The sequence below is a fragment of the Mirounga leonina genome, unplaced genomic scaffold, assembly GCF_011800145.1.
Source record: "Mirounga leonina isolate KUSES-001 unplaced genomic scaffold, KU_Mleo_1.0 Mir_179, whole genome shotgun sequence".
Classification (NCBI taxonomy): Eukaryota; Metazoa; Chordata; class Mammalia; order Carnivora; family Phocidae; genus Mirounga; species Mirounga leonina.
In genome coordinates, this window is record NW_023270466.1 from 1,852,521 (window position 1) to 1,879,591 (window position 27,071).

Consider the following 27,071-nt stretch of genomic DNA (forward strand, 5'->3'; position numbering starts at 1 on the left):
CACGATCCCAGGGTCCTGGGATGGAGCCTTGCATCGGGCTCCCTGCTCCGCAGGAAGCCTGCTTCTCCCTCTCCCACTCCCCCTGCTTGTGTTCCCTCTCTGGCTGTGTCTCTCTGTCAAATAAGTAAAATCTTTATAAATAAATAAAATAAATAAATAAAATGCTACTGTTTAGTGAAGTACTATTTCAACTAAATCTACAGCACTAGATACGTTAAGAAACTCTACCTGCAATCTATTCACTTTCTGTGCTTCTTTCAAAGATACCACGTGGCCTTTGTTTTCCTGGATCATCATTTGCACTTGATTCTTTAGCTCCTTCACCTCCAGTTCTCTCTGATTAAATACAACTTCATCAGCAGCCAACGCACACTGGGAGGAGGGAAAGAAAGCACAAGAGATTCATCATGGAAAATACTCAAGAGAGCCCAGAAAATACCATGAAAACTGGGATTTATTGATGGTTTGATGATGTCTCTTGAAATTTTTCTTATCCCATTCACTTTCAGCTTTTTTCTGTTCTCTAATGTTGAGGACCTATCATGGCTACAACCTAAGAATTAATTACTATATAGAAAATTTTTCCTGGTTTTATTTTAAAACAAAAAAGTTACTCAGTTTCTAGAGTACACTCAGTAAGATTTTTTACAAGTTTGCTAGAACTGCCATGAGATTTTTAATGTGGGTTTTTAAAAATCAGAGGTCACATTTTCCAAACTGACCTACAGAGTTAAGAATGCATTTGGATTTCCAAATAAAAATATTTGCTAATTTTATGCACTTTCACTACGAAGAGATATTTTGAAGATGTCTAAAAATATGGTTAAACAAAGAGTTTTCTTAATTTCTAGTGAATTATGCCTGTTTTCAAATAAACTTGGGATATGCAAATAATACTTTAAAACAATTTTTAAATTAAATAAACAGAAAGAAATTTAACATTTGTCAAGAGTCTATTCTATGCTAGATAGTGACTTGACATTTTAAAAATATCTCACTGAATAGACAGGGTTCCTTTTTCATGAAGAAACTAAGAGATTAAAACCTCTCCCCAAGATGACACAGTGGATAAACCCAACTCCTGATCTTCTACCCCCAGGGCCTATCTGGATCTAAAGCTCATGCTCTTTCTACTAATCTACAGGAAAAGAACAAGTAGCTGATTTGCAAAAACCAGTGTTCACTTTACATAAGATTAAATTCACAGAAAGAGTATGTATGCGACTTCTCAGGCAAAGGCATGGGGGTAGATGGGCCCCAGCACTGAGAACCCACAGATTGAGGCCTGCCTTGATTTTGTCACAGCATCATAGTAGCACTTAGGGCAAGGCCCTTCTTTTCTCCGCTTGGGATCCTCAAATGATCAAATAAGGAAAGGACGGATGACCCTGATGGTCCTTATGACTCTATATGTTTATAGGACCTATGTGACTTCTTTCATAAAATAAGATATAACTAATTCTCATTGGCTAATATCCTCTTATGGTAAAATTAATTGTGCATTTGAGCTTAAAGTGTAATTGTCTTGGGCGCCTGGGTGGCTCAGTCGGTTGAACATCTGGCTCTTGGTTTCGGCTCAGGTCATGATTTCAGGGTTGTGAGACTGAGCCCCGAGTCAGGCTCTGCACTCAGCGGGGACTCTGCTGGAGATTCTCTTTCTCCCTCCCTTGCTGCCCCCCCCCCGTCTCTAAAATAAAAATTTTTTTTTAAATGTAGTTTGTCTCCCAGTACTGCATACTCAATTATTTTTACATATGCTTTATAAACTACAGTTATTTATTATTTATTTAAAAGTGTTTAACTGTTGAGTAAACTCATGTTCACATACTGTTCTTGTACTCAAAATTTGGAATAGAAAGGCAATGGAGTCCTTTAAGAGGTATTTATTAGGGGATGGAGTGTTCCAATAATTGACTAATAGCAAAAACCAAGGATTCCGACACTACCCGACGGCGTCTAAAAAGAAGAACATGGTAACTTCGAAGTGACCCTTACTTCCCTAGCAACAGTCTGGCAGTAATTCTACCTGCAAGATGGCCCACATCTCATCTTGATTAGGAGTTTTTTTTTTAAAGTACTTACCTGCTTGTGTAATAGGCTCGAGGAAGCAGGGCTGAACGAAAAGAACATCCACGCCTCTCCCTGCACAGAGTTTATCAAGTGGCCTTCACAGTAATTCCTGGCATGTGGCCCTACGTACCACTACTAAGTCCAACCGCTTAGCTGCCGCTGCTACGTAATGTCGGCCCAGGCAGGTGAAAAATAAATGAGGAGACAATAATGCCCTGACATTTATGGAGCCTTACTCCTGGCCAGGCATCCCTCTCAGCGCTTTATGGGAACTAGTGCTTTAATAATCTTCACAGCAACCCTACAAGGTGCTTGTTAGTATTGTTTCTATTTTACAGATGGGGAAACCGAAGCACAGAGAGGTGAAGTATTCGCCCAAGGTCACAGAGCGAGTAAGCAGAGGAGTCGGGATTCGAATCTTGGGGGTTTGGTATACACGTTCTTAACTATTATGTTATTCTGTCTCTCACAGAAAAGAACAGAAAAAGTTTAAAAAACAACTTTTTAAAGAGACATACGGGGTGAGGAATGACAGCTGTATTTCTCGATTTGCTACTTAGTGGTATCCAAGATTACTAGTCCTGCAAGACTGCAGACCAAAAAGAAGGAATCCATTTTTTTTTAATTTGGAAATACTGAACGTTCTATCTCTCACTTTGAGATTAATAACATACACTAGCACTTTCAAAGTCCTGAGAAGTCTTGGGATTTCTGCAGTCTAGCCAGCATCCTCGAAAACCATCTGCTCATGAATGATACCCTTTTTCACCAAGACTGTTAATATCTTTGGGAAGTCTTAATCTAGAATCCATCATCTAGAGCAAGTTTAATTCAGAGTTTCCAACAGATGGAGAGAAAAAGTTACTATCCACCCCCCATCCTCAACCAGGGGGTTTTATGAGTTTCCACTTTCAGCCACCTTAGGAGCAGGAAGGAAAAGCACTTTCTACTGCCAACTCCTACAGCATCCCAAAGTTCAAGCTTCCCATCAACCATACTCCCCGTTCTGCCAGTTTCTTATACCAAGGAGGAAGGGCCAGACCTGGCTCTATCTACGAAGAAGGTAGGGCAGACTTCTGCTTTTAAAAAAATCCATGATTTTAGAAGTATTACTTTAAATGCTTATATTTAAATATCAGAAGTTCTGAAATAGAACAGCAGTGATCATAGCGTTTCAGTAAAGACCCTTTTGGCGTATCCCTTAGGTCCTTTCAGGGTATCCAGGAAATCAAAACTATTTTCCTAATAATACTAAGACAATATTTGCCCTGTTTACCATGTTGACATTTGCACTGATGGTACATAAGGGTGGGTAAAACTGCTGGCTCCTAGCGTGAAAAAAGGAAGTGTCACCAGACTGTCCTAGGAGTAATGTATTCCTCACTGCCACGCACTCACAATACAAACAAATGCCAGTTTCACTTAAGAATATCTTGATGGGGGCGCCTGGGTGGCTCAGTCGGTTAAGCAGCTGCCTTCAGCTCAGATTCATGATCCTAGGGTCCTGGGGCTCGCCCCGGATCGGGCTCCCTGCTCAGTGGGGAGCTTGCTTCTCTCTCTCCCTCTGCCTCTCCCCCTGCTTGTGCTCTCATGCTCTCAAATAAGTAAATAAATTCTTTAAAAAGAAAAAGAAGGGGCTCCTGGGTGGCTCAGTCGGTTAAGCGTCTGCCTTCGGCTCAGGTCATGATCCCAGGGTCCTGGGATCGAGTCCCACATCGGGCTCCCTGCTCGGCGGGAAGCCTGCTTCTCCCTCTCCCACTCTCCCTACTTGTTCCCTCTCTTGCTGTGTCTCTCTCTGTCAAATAAATAAATAAAATCTTTTAAAAAGAAAAAAGAAAAAGAAAAAAGAATATCTTGATGAAGCAATAAAAATTATTTTATTTATTTATCTCAACATATGACTACTTTTAGTATTCCATGTGACAAAATGGGAGGTATTCCAATGGTAGCTCTGCTGTGTAATGAAGGGTGATGGTTATCTATAGGGAAAAAATTTTGTGCAACTGAGTTGCAAGCTGAACTAGCCACATTTTTCATGGGGAACTATTTTTATTCTAAAATATGACAGATCAACTATGGTTACTCATACCCGGGACTGTGACAAACATTTTCTCAAAAATGAAAACCATCATTTCAAGGAAAACAACAATATTTGTTGCAAATGATAAAATTCAAGTTTCATGCAAAAATTAGAATTTTGGAAAACATTTCTGCTATGAGTTTGACAGCTTCCAATACTTAAAGACCTTGCTGGTAAGATCAGTGGGTAAGATTAGTGAATGTAATTATTTGACACTGTCTAATGATATGTGTCAACATTTAGAAGATCTGCATAATTTAGGAAACAAATATTTTCCAAATGACCAATAAGTGACAATTCAGAATCATGTGATGAAAGATCCATTCAAAGTACAACATATAGATCAATGAATTTTAAGGTATAAATATTAATATAACAAAGACAGTTTCAAATTCTACATGGCAAGTAACCTTGAGGAAATCTCTACTGGTTGAGTTTTGGTATAATAGCAAAGACGAACATCCATAATTATCTGAAAAAGCCATGAAAAGATTCCTCCCTTCCAACTACAAATCTTTATATAGATGGATTATCTTCACATACTTCAACTACAACATATTCAACAAACTGAATGCTGAAGCAGATGTGAAAATCCACCTGTCTTCTATTAAGCCAGACACATGTAAAGTGTGAAACAGTTCCACTCTTATTAAACTTCTTTTGTTTTGGAAAATAGTTATCTTTCATGGAAAAAAAAAGTACTTTATTTAACATGTAATCAGGTTATTATTGTTAGCTTTGAGCGAGTTAATCATTTAAATTTTTGTGTTTTAATTTTAATGTGGTAAATATCAATAGATACAATCCCCATAAGCAAAAGCTCTTTAGGGGACCTCAATTTTAAAAATGTAAAGAAACCTTGTGAACAAAAAGTTCAAGAACTGCTGTAATAGAGGTTTCTTTCTAATACATATAGAAAGGTATTGAGGAAAGATTTCTAACTAGAAAGCTATGTTTTTAACTATATGTTTTCCTATTTTCAAAAACTGGCAGAATATCCATTTGCCCACCAGACTCTACCATGTAAGGAGAACTGGATATATCTTGTTTTCCATGATTTCCCAGTGACATAAGATCTTCACATACTGTGTTTGAATGGAAAGTGAGAAACATAATTCTAAACTCAACATACATATATATAATATGAATAAATGTACTTATGTCCCTTAAGTACTGTCAAATAAGATGATTTGTTTGTTCAAAAAATCAACATTCCACACTCAAGGGATGAAGTATTTTTTTCCCTTCAAGAACCACTGACCCAAAGAGGAATAAAGACTCACTAACATACTTCATTTTGTTTCTGAAATTGGGTTTCTCTTCATCCTCTAAATTAATGAGCAGGTCTGCAAGATTCTGCTTCATAAATATAACCAGTTAAGATATTAAAAGAGAAAGGAGAAGGAGCTGAGAAGGGTGTGACTTAAGAGGACAAAGCAGTAGGAAAGGGGAAGAAGAAACTGAGCAAAGGCAAATGAGATTTTACACATAATCCTTCTGAAAAACTTCTGAAATTCCAAAATGACCCTTGCCCAAATAAAAGGAGTCCTTCAACAAGTCATTAACAAAAGGCGTCCACGTACCTGGCATTTCTTCAGCTCTCGCTTCAGCTGGAGAACCGTAACAGGCTGAGGCCCTTCTTCCAGGTTGCCAGTGCCGTGGCTCCCTCGGAAGGAGGTGAAAACCGCCTTCCTCACCTCCTGAGTCATGTTCAACCACTCCTGCAGTTTGTGTTGCTGCTTCTGGTTCAGCCTGACAGCATCCTTTAAGTCCACCAGGAAGGTAAAGGCTTCCTCTACACAATTCTGGTAACTCAGACATTCTCCTTGTAGCTGAGCTACTTGCTCCTCAAGAGAATGGATCCTGTTTTTATCAGGAGTCTCCTCTTGATGGATCTGGCTGGTTTGGCTGATGCTAGCCTGTTGGCTTTGCAAAGCTTCTCGAAGCAACTTGATTTCAAATTCCATTTCGTCCATGCGGTCTGACTCGGGGCTGAAGTTTAAGGTGGGCTTGTTCCTAATGTTGCGGGCTCTGTTGGCATATTTGAGGGAATTTAAGGACTCATCAAAGTCTGAGGAGGATGGGCTGACACAAGTGATCATGACAGTCTTGGCACTGCCTCCCAGGGAATCTTTCAGGAGCCGGGTGATTTTCGCATCCCTATATGGAATATGTGAACTCTTCCGGCGGGGGTCCCCAAGAGCGCTGATGACGTTGCCTAAAGCCAGCAGCCCACTGTTGATCTGAACGGATTCTTTGAACCGTTCACCAGTATTTCCTGTTTTGGTTACTCTTTCGGAGCCAGCCAAGTCCACAAAGTGGAACTTTGAGACAATCTGCCGACGGGAGTACCACGATCCGTCTTCACCGGCCTCCATGTTTTTCTCCACTTGACAAATACTGATTGTAAAAATTGCATGTGATCTACTGGAGTGCTCGTTCATTTGGGTGGTACCTGTATGCCGGGCTGCATTCCCCATCTCCAGGAGACTCATCACCTCATCTGCGCTCTCCACCTGGCATTCTTTGGCCCCAACAATCACTTAAAACAGCAACAGCAAGTTTTTAAACCAAATTTTAATCAAAACCCAGTATAGTTACATTAACCACACAACAGTTAATATTTGCTAAACTGCCCAGGCTAAGAAAAGCTCTTAAAAAGAAAAAAATCAATAGCATTCCAAACAACAGTGATGTCAGCAATATCATTAAGTAATTTTAGATAATCTCCCAAAGGAACTATTTTAATAGACAGCACTCATTTTGATATTTACATTCTAAAAGATGTAATATAGATATATATATCTTTTAAACAATGTGGTTTCTTTGGGGTCCTACTCAATTCTTTAAGATGACTGACAAAAGAAAAACTCTTTATTCCAGTATTTTGACTTGTAGAGTCTAATAGACTTATTTTTTAAAATAGATTAATTAAATTAATTAATTAAGAATTAGTAGATTAATTAAAAGAAATTAGTGTCTTTTGAGTTTTGTTAATATTCAAGCCATCCTTAGGTTTACGGTTTTTGGTATTATGTGGTCATGACCAATGATAAATGACAATTTCAGTATAAATAAAATTGGTTATTCATTTTAAAAACAGGTATGCCCTACGTAATAGCAGAGTACAAGGTAAACAAATGTTAAACAAAATTAAAAAAAAAAAGTTTCTATTTCAAGAACAGTAGAATAAGAACTGAAAATAAACCAAAGCTTACTGCCCACATTATTTGTTTATATTCAAACATATTTCAAAAAGCAGTAGGTGGATTTGGGATTTGAATCAGAGCAGTAAAGCTCCTGATTCTGTGCTTGAATTACAAGTCATGTTTCCTCTTTATTCAGATCCTGTTATGTCACTGTCTTCCTGAAAAATAATCATTTTGCTTTCATTATTTCCAACATGACACCTTTTTTAACAACCTAGTACACTTAAAGTTCTAAAGTACCTCCACTACAAACAGGGAATGCTAAAATAGCAGCAATTATAAAATATGACAATGTAACTGTAAGTCAAAGGATAACTTTCATAAAATTCTTCTGTTAGGCTACAGCTTAGCACTACCTACGGTCCTCACACCCAGCTGCAAATCACCTGGAAACTTTGTAAAAGAGAATGTAGCAAGGCCCAGGCCCCATCCAGACAAATTCACCAGAATTTCTGAAAAGTGGGGCCCAGAAGTCAGTATTTCTTAAAAAGCTTCCACAGTGATACATGGTGCAGTATCCGGGTTGGATACCAACCATTGCTTCACACAGAGGATCTAAATAAATATGTCAAACAAATACACTTTGGTTGTGAATGGAATATTATATAAGACATACGGCAATTTGGCTTAAGACAATTTGCTGCATCTTTCCAAAACTTTTGCAGAATTGATATTAGCTATTAAGTTTATCAGGAGTGATAGTGTATACTTCTGCATTTGACTATTTTATAATAAACATGTGTTATTTTTGTATCTTCTTAACCAAAGATAAAAACATTGAATAATTACATTTTATACGATACAGAAGCTCAAAACATTGGCCTGAATTCTGTCCAGAAAAGATAAACTATACTGAACTATCTATGAAGACCATAAACTACCATGTCTGCTTTCTTTCTAAAAAACAAAACAAAAACCAATTTCTCCAAATATCCAGGAATGCCAGGGCTGCCAAGACAGGGCCAATAAGGTCATAAACTTCACTGCCCCCTGCAGGCAGTCTGAGTGATCTTCCTTTCCTAACTGTTAGGAAATTTCCTCAAGGAGTCTGTGACTCCTTTATGTCCAAAAAGGGTTCTACCTAAGTATCTTTTCTAAGAGAGAAACACACCCAAGTCAGTGTTATTAATAATGGTGAAAATGTAGAAACAGCTTAAATGTCCAATAATGGAACATTAATTTTAAAAAGTATAATACATTTAGAAGACAAAAATTACCACGTGACCTGAGTCATCAGTTTGAAAAGTATTTAATGGTGTGTGAAAATGCTCACAATATAAATATTAAGTGAAAAAATAAGATGCAATATTATACGCAGGGTTCTAAGTATATTAAAAAAGATTTATATGTGCACAGAAAAAGAAATCTGGAAGGAAACGCCAAAAACAGAAGTTGCTCTTTCTGGGTTCTGCGATTAAAGACGATCTTCAACTTTCTTCCTTAAACTTTCCTGTGTTTTCAAAGTGTTCTGTGCTGAACATATTACCCTTTAAATCAGAAAAGCATAAAGTGTTATTCTTTAAAGATTTTTTTTTTTTTTTTTTTGACAGAGAGAGATAGTGAGAGCAGGAACACAAGCAGGGGGAGTGGGAGAGGGAGAAGCAGGCTTCCCACGGAGCAGGGAGCCCGATGTGGGGCTCGATCCCAGGACCCTGGGATCATGACCTGAGCTGAAGGCAGACCCTTAACAATTGAGCCACCCAGGCGCCCCAGAAAGTGTTATTCTTCAAAATATTTGTATTTTGACCCATTCTAGCTTTCTCCCATTTCCAAACAATTGGATATTTAATGAAATTAACAGGTTGTTAGCACAGAAATTCAGACCTTGAGAAGCACAACAAAAGATAGGTAAGTGTCAATATGGAGGAGCAAACACATAAACTGTCCAAATTAAAAAAAAAGAGAGAGAGAGAGGAGACAATAGATGTGCTGGGACAAAATCAAAGAGGAAGAAAGGAGAATTCTGGAACAACCTGGACAAACACCAAAGGAAGAAGCCATCCCCACTCTGGGGAAAACTGGGGGAAAAAAAAAAAACACGAAAACTAATTTAGCCTATTTCAAAGTCTCACTGGAGATGAACCCAGAGCGGCGGCAATTATAAAAAATAAGTACCTTTAATTACAACTTACTAACTTCATCTTACCAACCTGTCTGAACTATGCTTCACCTGGGTGATTTAACGGATACTGGTAATCAAAAAGCTATTCAATTTTAAAGTAAAAACAAATGCATTTTGCTTCGATGTCTGTTTTAAAGATTCTTTGGAATATATCCAGAAACTGAATTAAATCACATATATTTGCTAATGAAGGCTATCAATTAAGTAGGTTACTTTACCTGTGTTGCCTTTTTCATCTTCTCGGATGTGAAGATCCTTTATAGATGTTTCCAATTCTAGAAGATCTCTTAGGTCTTCCTTATATACTTCTATATAAGACACTTTAATACTAAAGTCAATGCTAGGATTTTCAGAGATGTTTTGAAATATTTCTTGGATAGCTCGAGGGATGATACCCTTTTGTCCTTCCACAACTGAAGCTAAAAATTTAGAGAAAGAAAGCACATGTGAAAATTAAGATATAAGGAAAGCTAAAACACAAAATTTATATTTTCTTATACAGCTATATTACAAATTTTTTAAAACCATAACTACAAAATTCATGTGTAAAAGTTTCCACAATTTTTAAAAAATAGTTTTAAAAATTTTAAATAAGTGAAAGAATCAATTGAGACTTAAGGTTAAATATGTTAGGCCAATTTAGAAACCTACCCACCATTTGTAGCATTGTTCCATGGAAAATACATTCCAAGCTACAAAAAGCTGCCTTGCAAATGAACCTTAAAAACAGCTTCCAGGTTGAAAATGACCAATGTTTAGATCTTGGGCAGCATTCTGAACATCGAACCTCTATTAACGTGGACTGCCTTTCACCTAATTTAAGATGCAAGACTGCCATCATGTGGCAAGTAAAGGAAGCTGTAGGTTTTTCTAATACAAAGGAAAAAGTGAAGTTTGAAGATTTCCTTTTTTTTTTTTTTTGAGATTTCTTTTATTTATTTTAGAGAGAGAGTGTGTGTGTGCGAGTGGGGAGAGGGGCAGGGGGAGGGGGAAAGCAGACTCCCTGCTGAGTGTGGAGCCAACACAAGCCTCCATCCCAGGACCCTGAGATCATGATCTGAGCAGAAATCAAGAGTTGGTCACTTAACTGACGGAGCCACCCAGGCGCCCCTGAAGATCCCTTTTGAAGAGTTTCCAGGAACTAGCCAACAGCATTATGTATAAATTACAGTGCAATCGGGCTCCCTGCTCGGCGGGGAGTCTGCTTCTCCCTCTGACGTCCCCTCTCTCATGTGCTCTCTCTCAAATAAATAAATAAAATCTTAAAAAAAAAGAAAAGAATACATTACAGTGCAATATATGCACTGTAGATTAGCCAGACTATAAGGCTGATTTGAAATAGCTCATTCATTTCCTACTTCAACAGATAACAAAGCACAATAATTGAGAAGACTTATCAAAATGCTGATTTTCAAATAATATTTAAAATAAAGCTTCAACATATATTTTAGTAACCTAAATATCACATTTTTCAATGTTACAATTACATTCCTGAGACGCACTGTTTCAGAGAAAGAACTTGTAAAGTTTTATATCTCAACAGCCATTATTTAGCTATTATGTTACTTAGAGAACACACAAGTTTCTAAAGAATGTTATACCTCGTACAAGTCAGTAAATCCAAGGTTCTGAGAAGTAGGAAAATGAATATTAGTAAATAAGCACCATACTGAAAAATAAGAGATTATTATTCTGCCACAGTGCCTAGCACGGTACCCTAGACACTACAAATGTTCGACAAATTATTTAATGGAGAAAAAAAAAACAGCATTATTTAAAAATCAAACAGCAGATGACTGACCCAGAATTGGTGTCCTTAACAGCCTGGGAAATAAAAAATGCTACCAATTTCACTAATATACCAAGAAATGTAACTTCAAACAACAAAGTACAATTTTTCACCTATCAGATGACAAAAGAAAAATATTTTGGATTTATAATATCCAGTAAGTGACAAACATATGAGCAAATGGTTTCATATATTGGTGGGAGGCATCTACAGCCTTTTTGGAGGGTGATTTGTCAGTACCTATGTACATTTTAAATGTGCACTCCCTTTGACTCAATAAATCCACTTTTAGGAATCTGTTTTATACAAATACTAACTCATGGTGCAAAGTTAAAGATACAAAGATACACACTGCAACTTTTTATGATAGTAAAAATCAGAAACAACCTAAATGTCCATTAATAGTGGAAGAACTATGGTCCATTCAAACTGTGGAATATTATATAGGCCAAAAAACGAGGTGAAATTCTATGACCCATATGGGAAGTAATGAAACATTGTCAAATGCAAAAAGGAAGTTATAGAATCACAGGTATAATAACTCAACTCATTAAACAAAACAACAAGAAAAAAAACTACATGTGTATTTCTAAAATGCCTAGAGGGGCACCTGGGTGGCTCAGTGAGTTAAGCATCTGCCTTCGGCCCAGGTCATGATCCCAGGGTCCTGGAATCGAGCCCCACATCGGGCTCTTTGCTCAGCAGGGAACCTGCTTCTTCTCTCTCCTGCTTGTGCTCTCTCTGTCAAATAAATAAAATCTTAAAAAAATAAAATAAAATAAAATGCCTAGAAAAACGTCTAGAGACAGAGACCCAAATAAACAAAATTACTAATGGAAGGGGAGAAATAAAAACCAACACCACAGATACACAAACAAACATAACAGAATAGTATAAAAACCTATATGACAACAAATCGGACAACTTAGAAGAAATGGATAAATTCCTAGAAACATATAACTGACCAAAATCAAAGCAGGAAGAAATAGAAAATTTGAGCAGACCAATTACTAACAATGAAATTGAATCAGTAATCCAAACACAAAAAACACAAATGCAGGACCAGACGGCTTCACAGGAGAATTCTACCAAACATTTAAAGAAGAGTTAATACCCATTCTTCTCAGGGCACCTGCGTGGCTCAGTCAATTAAGCATTCAGCTCTTGATTTCAGCTCAGGTTGTGATCTTGGGGTCCTGAGATCAAGCCCCACATCGGGCTCCCCACTCAGCAGAGTCAGCTTGTCTACCTCTCCCTTGCCCCTCCCCCAGCTCTCACTTGCTCTCTAAAATAAATAAATAAATCTTAAAAAAAAAGTTAATACCCATTCTTCTCAAACCATTCCAAAAAAAATACAAGAGGAAGGAAAATTTCCAAGTTCATGCTTTGAAGCCAGTATCACCCTGATACCAAAACCAGATAAAGACCCCACAATAAAAGAGAACTACAGGCTAATATCTCTCATGAATATAGACACAAAAATCCTCAACAAAATATTAGTAAACCAAATCCAATGATATACGAAAAAAATCATACCACAATCAAGTGGGATTTATTCCCACGATACAAGGGTAGTTTAATATTCACAAAACAATCGATGTGATACATCACATCAGTAACAGAAAGGGTAAAACCATATGATCATTTCAATAAATGCAGACAAAGCATTTGACAAAGTACAACACCCATTCATGATAAAAAACCCTCTGCAAAGTAGGTCCAGAGGGAATATATCTCAACACAATAAAGGCCATCTATGAAAAGCCCACAGCCAACATCATAATCAATAGTGAAAAACTGAGATCTTTTCCCCTCAGGTCAGGAATAAGACAAGGATGTCCATTCCCAACACTTTTTTCAACAAAGTAATGGAAGTCCTAGCCTCAGCAATTAGACAACATAAAGAAATAAAAGGTATCCAAATTGGTAAGGAAAAAGTCAAACTCTCACTATCTGCAGGTAACATGATACTATATATAGAAAACCCTAAAGACTCCACCAAAAAACTACTAAAACTGATACATGAATTCAGTAAACTCTTAGGATACAAAATCAATGTTCAGAAATCTGTTGCATTCCTATGCACTAATTATGAAGCAGCAGAAAGAAAATTAAACAACCCCATTTAAAATTGCACCAAAAATAATAAAATATCTAGGAATAAACTTAACCAAAGAGGTGAAAGACCTGTAATCTGAAAACTATAAAACAATGATGAAAGAAATTGAAGATGACACAAAGAAATGGAAAGACACTCCATGCTTATGGATTGGAAGAAGAAATACTGTTAAAATACCCATATTACCCAAAGCAATCTATACATTTAATGTGAACCCTATCAAAATACCAACAGCATTTTCCACAGAACCAGAACAAAAATTCGAAAATTTGTATGGAACCACAAAAGAGCCTGATGAGCCAAAGCAATCTTGAAAAAGAAAAACAAAACTGGGGGTATCACAATTCCAGACTTCAAGTTGTATTACAAAACTTCAGCAATCTGGAGAGAAACTGAGAGCTTTCCCCCTAAGGTCAGGAACATGGCAGGGATGTCCACTATCACCATGGCTACTCATAGTACTAGAAGTCCTAGCCTCAGCAATCAGACAACAAAAAGAAATAAAAGGCATCCGAATTGGCAAAGAAGAAGTCAAACTCTCACTCTTTGCAGATGACATGCTACTCTATGTGGAAAACCCAAAAGACTCCACCCCAAAACTGCTAGAACTCACACAGGAATTCAGCAAAGTGGCAGGATATAAAATCAATGCACAGAAATCAGTGGCATTCCTATACACCAACAATGAAAAGAAAGAGAAATTAAGAAGTTGATCCCATATACAGTTGCACCCAAAACCATTAACATACCTAGGAATAAACCTAACCAAAGAGGCAAAGGATCTCTACTCAGAAAACTATAGAATACTCATGAAAGAAATTGAGGAAGACACAAAGAAATGGAAAAACATTCCATGCTCATGGATTGGAAGAGCAAATATTGTTAAAATGTCTATGCTACCCAGAGCAATCTACACATTCAATGCAATCCCTATCAAAATACCATCAACTTTTTCCATAGACCTGGAACAAATAATCCTAAAATATGTATGGAACCAGAAAAGACCCCCAATAGCCAAAGGGATGTTGAAAAAGAAAACCAAAGCTGGTGCCATCACAATTCCAGACTTCAAGATATATTATAAAGCTGTCACCATCAAGATGGTATGGTACTGGCACAAAAACAAACACACAGATCAATGGAACAGAATAGAGAACCCAGAAATGGACCCTGACCTCTATGGTCAACTAATCTTTGACAAAACAAGAAAGAATGTCCAGTGGAAAAAAGACAGTCTCTTCAACAAATGCTGCTGGGAAAATTGGGACAGCCACATGCAGAAGAATGAAACTGGACCATTTCCTTACACCACACACAAAAATAGACTCCAAATGGTTGAAAGACCTAAATGGGAGACAGGAGTCCATCAAAATCCTTGAGGAGAACACAGGTAGCAACCTCTTTGACTTCAGCTGCAGCAACTTCTTCCTAGAAACATCACCAAAGGCAAAGGAAGCAAGGGCAAAAATGAACTATTGGGACTTCCTCAAGATAAAAAGCTTTTGCATAGCAAAGGAAACAAAACAGTCAACAAAACCAAAAACGGACAGAATGGGAGAAGATATTTGCAAATGACATATCAGATAAAGGGCTAGTATCCAAAATCTATAAGGAACTTACCAAACCCAACACCCAAAGAACAAATGATCCAATCAAGAAATGGGCAGAAGACATGAACAGACATTTTTCCAAAGAAGACATCCAAATGGCCAACAGACACATGAAAAAGTGCTCAATATCGCTCGGCATCAGGGAAATCCAAATCAAAACCTCAATGAGATACCACCTCACACCAGTCAGAATGGCTAAAATTATCAAGTCAGGAAAGGACAGATGTTGGTGGGGATGTGGAGAAAGGGGAACCTTCCTACACTGTTGGTGGGAATGCAAGCTGGTGCAGCCACTCTGGAAAACAGTAGGGAGGTTCCTCAAAAAGTTGAAAATAGAGCTACCATATGACCCAGCAATTGCACTACTGGGTATTTACCCCAAAGATACAAATGTAGGGATCTGAAGGGGTACGTGCACCCCAATGTTTATAGCAGCAATGTCCACAAGAGTCAAACTATGGGAATAGCCCAGATGTCCATCAACAGATGAATGGATCAAGAAGATGTGGTGTGTGTGTGTACACACACACACACACAGGAATATTATGCAGCCATCAAAAAAAAAATGAAATCTTGCCATTTGCAATGACGTGGTTGGAACTAGAGGGTATTATGCTAAGCAAAATAAGTCAATCAGAGATCAAGACAAGTATCATATGATCTCACTGATATGTGGACTTTAAGAACGAAGGCAGAGGTTCATAGGGGAAGAGAGGAAAAAATGAAACAAGATGAAACCAGAGAGGCAGACAAACCATAAGAGACTCTTAATTATAGAAAATAAACTGAGGGTTGCTGGAGGGGAGGAGGGTGGAAGGATGGGGTAACAGGGTGATGGACATTGGGGAGGGTATGTAATTGTATTGTAATGAGCACTGGGTATTAAATAAGACTGATGAATCACAGAAGTGTACCCCTGAAACAAATAATACATTATATGTTAATTAATTGAATTTAAATAAAAAAAAAACACTTCAGCAATCAAAACAGTATGGTACTGGCACAAAAACAGACACATATATCAAAAGAACAGAATAGAAAACCCAGAAATAAACCCATACTTATATGGTCAATTAATCTTCGACAAAGGAAGAACTATTATACAATGGGAAAAAGACAATCTCTTCAACAAATGGTGCTGGGAAAACTGGACAGCTACATGCAAAAGAATGAAACTGGAACACCCTCTTTTACCGTACACAAAAACAAATTCAAAATGGATTAAAGATCTAAATGTGGGACCTGAAATCATAAAAATCTTTAAAGAGAGCACAGGCAGTAATCTCTCTGACATCAGCTGTAGCAACATTTTTCTAGATATGTCTCCTGAGGCAAGGGAAACAAAAGCAAAAGTAAACTATTGGGACTACATCAAAATAGAAAGCTTCTGCATGGAGGAGGAAACAATCAACAAAACTAAAAGGCAGCCTACTGAATGGAAGAAGATATTTGCAAATAACACCAATAAAGGGTTAGTATCCAAAATATATAAAGAACTGATACAACTCAACACCCCAAAACAAATAATCCAATTAAAAAAGGGGCAGAAGACATGAACAGACATTTCTCCAAAGAAGACATCCAGGTGGCCAACAGACCCATGAAAAGATGTTCAACATCTCTCATCAGGGAAATACAAATCAAAATTACAATGAGATACTGCCTCACCTGTGAGAATGGCTAAAATCAACAACACAAGAAACAACAGGTGTTGGCGAAGATATGGAGAAAAAGGAACCTTCTTGCTCTATTGGTGGGAATGCAAACTGGTGCAGGCACTATGGAAAAGAGTATGGAGGTTCTTCAAAACTTTAAAAATAGAACTACCCTATGATCCAGTAATTGCACTACTGGGTATTTACCCAAACTATGAGAGCAGCCCAAGTGTCCATCAATACATGAATGGATAAAGATGTAGTACACACACACACATACACACAGACACACCACACACACACACAAGATGGAATTATTCAGCCATAAAAAAAGAATGAAATCTTACTATTTGCAAGGACCCGGACAGAGCTAGAGAGTATAATGCTGAGCAAAATAAGTCAGTCATAGAAAGACAGATACCATAAGATTTCACTCATATGTAGAATTTAAGGAACAAAACAAACAAGCGAAGGAAAAAAGAGAGAGAGAGAGACAAATGAAGAAAGAGTCTCTTAACTATAGAGAATAAACAGATGGTTACCGGAGGGGAGGTGAATGCGGTAATGGGGAAATAGGGATGGGGATTAAAGAGCACACTTATCATGATGAAAAAAAATGATTAAAAAAAAAAAAAGAATAGGGTACCTGGGTGGCTCAGTTGGTTGGGCGACTGCCTTTGGCTCAGGCCATGATCCTGGAGTCCCAGGATGGAGTCCCGCATCAGGCTCCCTGCTCGGCAGGGAGTCTGCTTCTCCCTCGGACTCTCCCCCCTCTCATGTGCTCTCTCTCTCTCAGATAAATAAATAAAATCTTAAAAAAAAAAAAGAATAAAAAAAGCTAGGGGAAAAAATCAAAAACCGCTTCTAATGGTGTTATCAAGTATAAAGTATTTTATAGCAGTTAAAATATTTCAGGATAATAGATAAACTTAATAACTTTTTCCCTTAAGGTATTAAAATTGTATGCACGGCCTCTTAATGAAAGCAATATAGCGATAATTAAGTCACCAAGTTCTAACCATTTTATAACTCTTATTAGTATAAAGAACATAGTGAGTCTTAAGGATCATAAAACATTTGCCCATTAAAAAAAAAGCTAAGATCCTAAAAAAAACAAAAACAAAAAAACACAACTTATAGTAGAAAAATTGAATTTTTTATTTTGAGACCTTAAAATAATCTAGTATCTTTAATCTCCTAAATCCTTCATAACAGTGATTCTAAAAATGGTGGTGAGGCGGGTGGGCACTTATGGACCCTCCATTTAATCTTTGCAATCAGGGCTTCCTCAAACCACACAGCCAGCCTCCAACTCTCCCCCACAATCCCTACATGTAATGACAAATGTTTCTCAAAGTCACATATTCCATATTTGAAAAGCATGAAAGTAGAAAATACATTGAGAGTCGTTACACATATACAGAATACTAGCAATAATTGTAGACAATAATACATATATATGTACAATACTCAAGTTTGCTTTTAGTCGAAAAATACCAATACAGTAAGCATCTCGACAGAGGACCTGACTTCAATCCCAGCTGTCACTAGCCCTCTAACTAAGTCCTTCATTGATCGCTTCATAGCTGGAGCGCCACACTTACAAAGAGAAATAATTTTCAAGTTTCCTTCCAGCTCTACAGGAAATCCTAAGGATTCCACCTTTTCCAAACTAGAATTACAAGCAGGAGAAATTATATCCTAAAATATTTAGTATTTAAAATAGAAATCCGGGGGTGCCTGGGTGGCTCAGTGGGATAAGCGTCTGCCTTCAGCTCAGGTCATGATCCCAGGGTCCTGGGATGGAGCCCCACCTCGGGTTCCCTGCTCAGCAGGGAGTCTGCTTCTCCCTCTGCCCCTCACCCCGCTCATGCTCTCACTCTCAAATAAATAAAATCTTTAAAAATAAAATAAAATAGAAATCTGCACTTACATGTGAGTTGATGGATGTGTTAACTAGATTGGAGGAATCCTTTGACAACATATACATTCATCAAATCATCATGATGTACACTTTAAATATGGTACAATTTTATTTATCAATTGTACCTCAATAAAATGGAACAAATAAAATAAAAATTTGATTTAAAAATGGGGAAAAAAGACACCTTAACCACATAATAAATTCCTCCTATCGCCTTGAAGTTCTGGTTGTAGGACTCTTGATATTTACACGTGGACTATGTTAAAAGATCAAAATCCGGTCATGTTAACTCATTTCTTTCTACTTTAAGTTCTGTTCAAAACAACAAAGGGTTGCCAGAGGCAGGGAGTGGGGGAAATGGGTGAAAGTAGTCAAAACATAAAAGCTTCCAGTTATAAGTTCTGAGGATGTAGTGTACAGCATGGTAACTGTAGTTAACAATACTGCATTGTGTATTTGAAAGTTGCTGAAATATTAGATCTTAAAAGTTCTTGGGCACCTCGGTGGCTCAGTCAGTTAAGCATCTGCCTTCGGCTAGGGTCATGATCGAGCCCCACATCAGGCTCCCAGCTCAGCGGAGAGTCTGCTTCTCTCTCTGCCCTTCACCCTGCTTGTGCTCTCTCTAGCTCTCTCTCAAATAAATAAATAAATAAATCTTTAAAAAAAAAGTTCTTATCACAAGAAAAAATTTATAACTTGATGTGATTGATGATAACTCAACTTACTGTGGTAATCATTTTGCAATACATACATATATCAAATCATTATATGGAAACCTTGGACTAATACAAAGATATATGTCAATTATATCTCAATAAGACTGGGAAAAAATGGCAAAGGGCTGAACACTAAACACTGTCTTAAACTTGTTTCCTTAACCAAATATAATCATAAATTAAATTGAATGAAAACTTCAATATTTAAAAATAAATCTTTCAGATCTTGCCATTTGCAACGACGTGGATGGAACTGGAGGGTATTATGTTGAGTGAAATAAGTCAAACAGAGAAAGACATGTATCATATGATCTCACTGATATGAGGAATTCTTAATCGCAGGAAACAAACTGAGGGTTGCTGGAGTGGGGGGTGGGGTGGGAGGGATGGGGTGACTGGGTGATAGACACTGGGGAGGGTATGTGCTCTGGTAAGTGCTGTGAATTGTGCAAGACTGTTGACTCTCAGATCTGTACCTCTGAAACAAATAATGCAATATATGTTAAGAAAAAAAAAAGAAGAAGGTAGCGGGAGGGGAAGAATGAAGGGGGGGAAATCGGAGGGGTAGACGAATCACGAGAGACGATGGACTCTGAAAAACAAACTGAGGGTTCTAGAGGGGACGGGGGTGGGGAGATGGGTTAGCCTGGTGGTGGGTATTGAGGAGGGCACATTCTGCATGGAGCACTGGGTGTTATGCACAAACAATGAATCATGGAACACTACATCAAAAACTAATGATGTAATGTATGGGGATTAACATAAGAATAAAAAATAAAGAAATAAATAAAATAATATAAATCTTTCAAAGATGATGATATTACAAACACATCTTCATATTTTAGCTTCATTCCAGTGTCTCAAATAAAAGTCAAAGAATACGCGAATCTTACCAACATGGCCTCCTCCAATGGTGTAGGTCTTCCCGGATCCAGTTTGTCCATAGGCAAAAACAGTTGCATTATAGCCCTCAATGAGTGACAACACTAGTGGTTTTATACATGTATTATAAACTTCACCTTGAGTGGAATTTTTGCCAAAAACAAAATCAAAAGTAAAGACTCTATCTCTCCCAATGACAATTTGCTGGGTGTTTGGAATAACTCTCACACAAGCTTGATGATTATGAAGAACTTCTTTGCACAGCAGAGGTCGGATTCTTACAGCAACTTTTACTGGTATTTCTTCCATAGCAGCTTAGATTTTTACTAAATAACTTTCTACTTAATATTCAGTATCTAGTGTGAGAAATATCCATTTTATGTAAGATCTGGACTCCTGTGTATCAAAATAAAAACAAAACTTAATTATGGACTTCTTTATCCTAATAAACTAAGCATCTTCTAAAACAAAGTCAATTAAAGCAGGTTTTGTTCCATTGAGAGATAGTTACAACAAGTAAATCTGTCTTATAAAAATATACCTATAATTTACAGATGATATGAAATGTCTGGATTTGCTACAAAACAATCTAAGGGGTAGGCGCCATGAGTTGGCAAATGATGAAGCTAAGAGATAAGTGCATAGGATTCCATCATGCCATTCTTTCTGCAGCAGTAATATGTTTCCCAGTTCACTAATCTAAATATTGAATAACTGGGGAGTTAGAAAATTAAGGCAAGGAGATAACTGAGTAATTGTACACATGTGTTGAAAGCAAACCCTTTATTAGATTTTATAGCTATATCTCTTTGCCACAAATATTAGAGATAAATCCAAGAAAACAGTTTTAAGGATTTCTATAATTTTATTTATTTTTTATTTATTTAATTTTTTTTTAAGATTTTATTTATTTATTTGAGAGAGAGAGAATGAGAGAGAGCACATGAGAGTGGGGAGGGTCAGAGGGAGAAGCAGACTCCCTGCCGAGCAGGGAGCCCGATGTGGGACTCGATCCAGGGACTCCAGGATCATGACCTGAGCCGAAGGCAGTCGCCTAACCAACTGAGCCACCCAGGCGCCCCAGGATTTCTATAATTTTAAATCATTTCTTTTCAAAAATAATCAGAACTAACTGAAAAACTGCTTTTCCACTCCTCACTTATGTTGTACTTGTTTCTGAAAATCGCTGGTAGAATTAATATATTAAAAATTAAATTGGATTTGCAACGATGTGGATGGAACTAGAGGGTATTATGCTAAGTGAAATAAGTCAATCAGAGAAAGACAAGTATCATATGATCTCACAGATATGTGGAATTTGACAAACAAGGCAGAGGATCATAGGGGAAGGGAAGGAAAAATGAAACAAGACGAAACCAGAGAGGGAGACAAACCATAAATGAGTCTTTCTCTCAAGAAACAAACTGAGGGTTGCTGGAGTGGAGGGGGGTGGGAGAGATGGGGTGGCTGGGTGACGGACACTGGGGAGGGTATGTGCTATGGTGAGCACTGTGAACTGTGTAAGACTGATGAATCACAGACCTGTACCCCTGAAATAAATAATATATGCTAATAAAAAAAAAAGAAAAAGAAACACAAATCAAGAAAGCCAGGGGGGGGGGGGGGGGAACCTAAGTTGGTAGCTATACTTACAATGAACCTGAAAAATAAATTAAGAAAACAATTCCATTTATAGTAGCATCAAAAAGGATAAAATACTTGGAAATAAAAATTTAATGAAAGACATGTAAAACTTATACTCTGAAGACTATAAAATATTGTTAAAGAAAGTAAAGAAGATCTAAATACATCAAAAAACATCTCATGTTCGTGGGTTGAAAGACTTAAAACACTGTTAAGATGACAATATTCCCCAAATTTTTATCTACAGATTCAAATGCAACGCCTATCAGAATCCCAGCTGACTTCTTTGCAAAATTGACAAGCTGATCCTAAAATTCTTTTTTTAAAATATTTTATATATTGATTGATCCTAAAATTCATATGGAAATCCAAGGGACACAGAATAGCTAAAATAATATTGAAAAAGAACAAGGTCAGAGGACACACTTCCCCAAGTCTAAAGACAAGCAACAGGAATCAAGACAGTATGATACTGGTATAAGACAAACTTAAAGATCAATGGAAAAGAACTGAGAATCCAGAAATAAATCCCTATATATTTTTTTTAAGATTTTATTTATTTATTTGTCAGAGAGAGGGGAGAGAGAGCACAAGCAGGGGGAGTGGCAGGCAGAGGGAGAAGCAGGCTCCCAGCCAAGCAAGGAGCATGACCTGAGCCAAAGGCAGATGCTTAACCAACTGAGCTACCCAGGTGTCCCAATAAATACTCATATTTATGGGCAAATGATTATTGACAAGAGCGCCAAGACAATTCAGTGGGGGAAAGAACAGGCTTTTCAACAAATGGTTGACACAAACTGGATATCCACGTGCTAAGAATGAAATTGGACTCCTACTTCACATCATATACAAAGTTAACTCAAAATCATTCGCAGACCTAAGTGTAAGAGCTAAAACTCATAAAACTCTTAGAAGAAAACATAGGGGTAACTCTTGGTAACCTTGGGTTTGGCAACGGTTTCTCAGGTATAACACCAAAAGCAAAAGCAATAAGCTTTATAAGGAAGAACAGATGAAATGAATTTGAGCAAATTTAAATCTTTTTTTCCTCAAAGATATGAAAAATGGTTAATAAGCACATGCAAAGATGCTCAACATCATTAGCCAGCAGGGAAATGCAATCAAACCCACAATGAGGTATCACTTAACACCTGTCAGAATGGCTAGAATCAAAAGACAAGAAATAACAAGTGTTAGCAAGAATGTGGAGAAAAAGGAACCCTCAAGCATGATCGGTGGGAATGTGAACTAGTGCAGTCACTCTGGAAAACAGTATGGCGCTTCCTCAAAACATTAAAAATAGAACTACCCTATGATCCACTAATTGCACTACTGGGTATTTTACCCAAAGAATACAAAAACACTAATTCAAAAAGATCTATGTACCACTATGCTTATTAGCATTATTTACAATAGCCAAGATATGGAAGCAACCCAAGTGTCCATCAACAAATTAATGGAGGGCGCATGGGTGGCTCAGTCGGTTAAGCGTCTGCCTTCAGCTCAGGTCATGGTCCTGGGCTCCTGGGATCGAGTCCCACATCGGGCTCCCTGCTCTGTGGGAAGCCTGCCTCTCTCTCTCTCTGTGTGTCTCATGAATAAATAAATAAAATCTTTAAAAATAAAAATAAAAATAAATTAATGGATAAAGAAGATGTGGTATATATATGCAATGGAATATTACTCAGCCATAAAAGTGAATGAAATCCTGCCATTTGCAACAACATGGATGAACCTAGAGGGTATTATGTTAAGTGAAATAAGTCAGAGAAAGACAAATACCATATTATTTTTTCCTTTCTTTTTAATGTTTATTTATTTATTTTAAGTAACCTCTACACGCAATGTGGGGCTCGAGTCTCACGTGTGAGACTAAGAACTGCATGCTCAACAGACTGAGCCAGCCAGGTGCCCCCCCTATGATTTCCCTTATATGTAGAATCTAAAAACACAAAACAAACAAACAAACAAATAAAAAGCAGAATCAGACCCATAAATACAGAGAACAAACTGATGGTTTGTAGCAGGTAGCAGGTTGTGGGGTGGGCAAAATGGGTGAAGGGCAGGGGGAGATACAGTCTTCCAGTTATGAAATGAATGAGTCACAGGGATAAAAAGCACAGCATAGGGTCAGTGGTATTGCAATAGCATTGTACAATGACAGATCATAGCTGCACCTGGGGTGAGCACGGCATACCATATAGACTTGTCTGTACACCTGAAACTAATGTAACACTGTGTGTTAAATACACCTCAATTTTTAAAAAGATGGATATTAATATTTAAAAAAATTTTTTTAAGACAGATCAAAACAAGTGTTGGTGAGGGGCTCCTGGCTGGCTCAGTCAGTTCAAGTGTTGGTGAGGGGCGCCTGGGTGGCTCAGTCAGTTGGGCGTCTACCTTTGGGTCAAGTCATGATTCCAGAGTCCCGGGATCAAGCCCGCATCGGGCTCCCTACTCATTGGGGAGTCAGCTTCTCCCTCTCACCCTCCTGCCTCTGGTGCTCTCTCTCTCCCACTCTCTCTCTCAAATAAATAAATAAAATTTAAAAAACAAAACAAGTGTTGGTGAGAACGTATAGAATACGGAAACATCACATACTCCAGATGGAAATGTAAAATGATGCAGCCAGCTTTGGAAAAGAGTCTTCCACAGTATCATTAAGTAGCCTAGTAGACCATTAATAGACTAAAAAAACATTTTCAGCCCTACTTACTATGGAAATGTTAATACATATTTAATATTCACTAGCCTTTAAAAAACTCTGCAGCAGTACTGTGCATTATAATTTTGTGAGTGGACAGTCTGAAAAGGATCACAATAACAAATACATCACTCTAAAAGCCCACTGAGAGTAAAGAAGAAAAAAATCAGCTCCCTTGGGCTGCAAATCCTGAGTCAACATGCTATATTTAATGGCCACAATAAAGAGATGCACCTAACCTTGGCAGTTTTAATCATTCTAACTAAAGTCAGCTGTGAAAAAATATTCATATGTATGATATACCTTTTTTGGATCCTAAAGGACTCTGCAATCACTTGGTACTAGAAACTTTTCCAAATAAACTACAAGGATGCTGTATGAGTTGGTTCTTCCAAGTATCTTTAAACATCTATATTTGAAGTTTTTATTATACAGATTATTTTTTTTATTTATGCTATCACGTTAAAACAAAAGTCATGGTCTTTGTTAAGCCAAACCTATTTCCAACAAAACTGCTAATAAAAGGTGCAATGTAACTGGGATATTTTCACTTTCTTGGTTTTTATAATGGGAAAGTTTTGCTAAAAAGGCAAAAGAAATTCTATCTTTTCTAATAAATAAGGTCCCCTAAATCTATGGCTTGCCAAAAATTAGTATCCAAGAATTTAAGTATTAAAAAATCCATAGTTGGGGCGCCTGGGTGGCTCAGTCGTTAAGTGTCTGCCTTCCGCTCAGGTCATGATCTCACGGTCCTGGGATCGAGCCCCGCATCGGGCTCCCTGCTTCGCAGGACGCCTGCTTCTCCCCCTCCCACTCCCCCTGCTTGTGTTCCCTCTCTCACTGTGTCTCTGTCAAATAAATAAATAAAATCTTAAAAAAAAAAATCCATAGCACTTAAACTTTAGATTCTGATCAACTGCAGTCATCAGAAGAATATGTATTATGTCACCAATAAAAGTAAAGAAAGGTGAAATCTGATTGGCTGGCAATATTTAGGCATACTCCATGGAGTTTTGAAATCGGAGAAAAGCAAGAGAATCTTTGATCACTGATGCCATGTCGCTGATCAAAAAGAAGTGTCTCCAAATACTGTTGCCATCCAGTGCCCGTGATTTTTCAGAAGTAGTGGTTGTCTAAAAATTTTGCTCTGCTAATATTTCCGTAAGAAACTTCCCAGCAAATGGACAGTGAATCGCAAAAGTATCTCAGAACAGGTCACAAATGCATAGATAACTAGAGAGAGAATAGAGAACGTCAAGTGGAAAAACAAAAGTTTGAAAACTTGGAGGGGGCGAAGGGTTATTTAAAAGGTGTTTCAACGAAAGAACCTGGGCACCGTTCTTTCTCAACGAAACCTGCCTCTGAGGGAGGAGACTTTCAGACTTCTACGGCGCTTGGGTTGCACCAAAGTTTCAATATCCGCATGGAAAAGGGAGGCCGGTGACAAAACGAAACCCCCAGGAGGCAGCTGGAAGCACCAGCTCCAGAAACACAGGATCTGACTTAGTGCGGTTCCGTCCGGCGTTCCCGCGCGTCCCTAATCCCCGGGCCCTTCTATCTCACGGGGGACCCCACTTACCCCGGCCGTTCGGCGGGGTTCCGGCACCGACCCCAGCCCCCTGCGGCGCCCTCCTCGGCTTGCAGGCGCCCCAACCGCCCCCACCCCACGAGCCGTCCCGCAGCGGCGCCCGACCCCCTCCCCCTGGGCGGCGCCCCCCCTCCGCAACGGCGGGCTGGAGCGCGGGCGCGGCGGACAGTAGGGCGGGAGGGCGCCGCCCCGCCCCGTGCCCCGCCAGGCCGGCCCTCCACTCACTGCCCAGCTCGAGAAAGCCCCGGTCTCCGGCGGCTAGCCCAGGGCAGGACTACCCGGCTTCGCTCCGCCCGGCCGCCGCCGCCGCCGCAGCTCGGGCCTTTTGTTGTCGCGGGTTCTCCGGGCAACCGGCGAGACCAGTCCCGGACGCGCCCCCTCCCGGCCGGGCGCTCCGCCGCGCCCCAGACCCCGCCCCGACGAGGCCCGTCCCCGGCGAGCCCCGCCCCCACGAGCCCCGCCCCACCGGGCGGGGAGGCCAGCTCCGGGCGTGGCTACAAAGCCAACTCACTGGGACCTCTCGCAGAGTGCGGAACCAAAGTAACCCCCCGCCGGTGTGCAAAATGAATGTGAGAAAGACTCACGTTGTTTCAGTATTTTTGCAGCCAATTCCACTTCTTTTTATTGAAGTAAAGTTCACATGACATACATCAAACCGTTTTAAGGTGTACATTAGGCATTCACAAAGTTGTGCAACCATCACCTCTGGTTCCAAAACATTTTCATCACCCCAAAAGGAAATCCCCGTGTCAATAGTCACTCCCATTCCCCTCTCCCACAGTCCCTGGCAACCACCAGTCCGCTTTCTCTGTATCGATTTACCTGTTTGGGGCATTTTTGATTCACCAAATCATACAATTTGTGGCCTTTTGTGTCCGGCTTCTTTTGCTAAACAATGTTTTCCTCCTCCACCCATGCTGTAGCATGTATCAGTAATTTTATTCCTTTTTTTGCTGAAT

At 38.7% G+C, this 27,071-nt stretch overlaps 1 protein-coding gene across 2 annotated transcripts in view; it reads right to left on the bottom strand.

Annotated features, from left to right (window-relative positions):
- KIF27 (kinesin family member 27) overlaps positions 1-26,353 on the bottom strand; it is an 82,573-nt gene extending 56,220 nt beyond the window's left edge. The window contains exons 1-5 of one of the 2 annotated variants that reach the window (XM_035024393.1): positions 26,338-26,353; positions 20,188-20,572; positions 9,700-9,900; positions 5,734-6,692; positions 229-372 (exon numbers count right to left, since the gene is read on the bottom strand). In XM_035024393.1, the coding sequence (XP_034880284.1) occupies positions 229-372; positions 5,734-6,692; positions 9,700-9,900; positions 20,188-20,485 (1,602 nt within the window). In that variant the 5' untranslated portion in view covers positions 20,486-20,572; positions 26,338-26,353. Of the gene's footprint in view, positions 1-228; positions 373-5,733; positions 6,693-9,699; positions 9,901-20,187; positions 20,573-26,103; positions 26,156-26,337 lie in introns of those variants that run through there. The other variant, XM_035024392.1, reaches the window with a different exon arrangement.
- Positions 26,354-27,071: the final 718 nt, after the last annotated feature.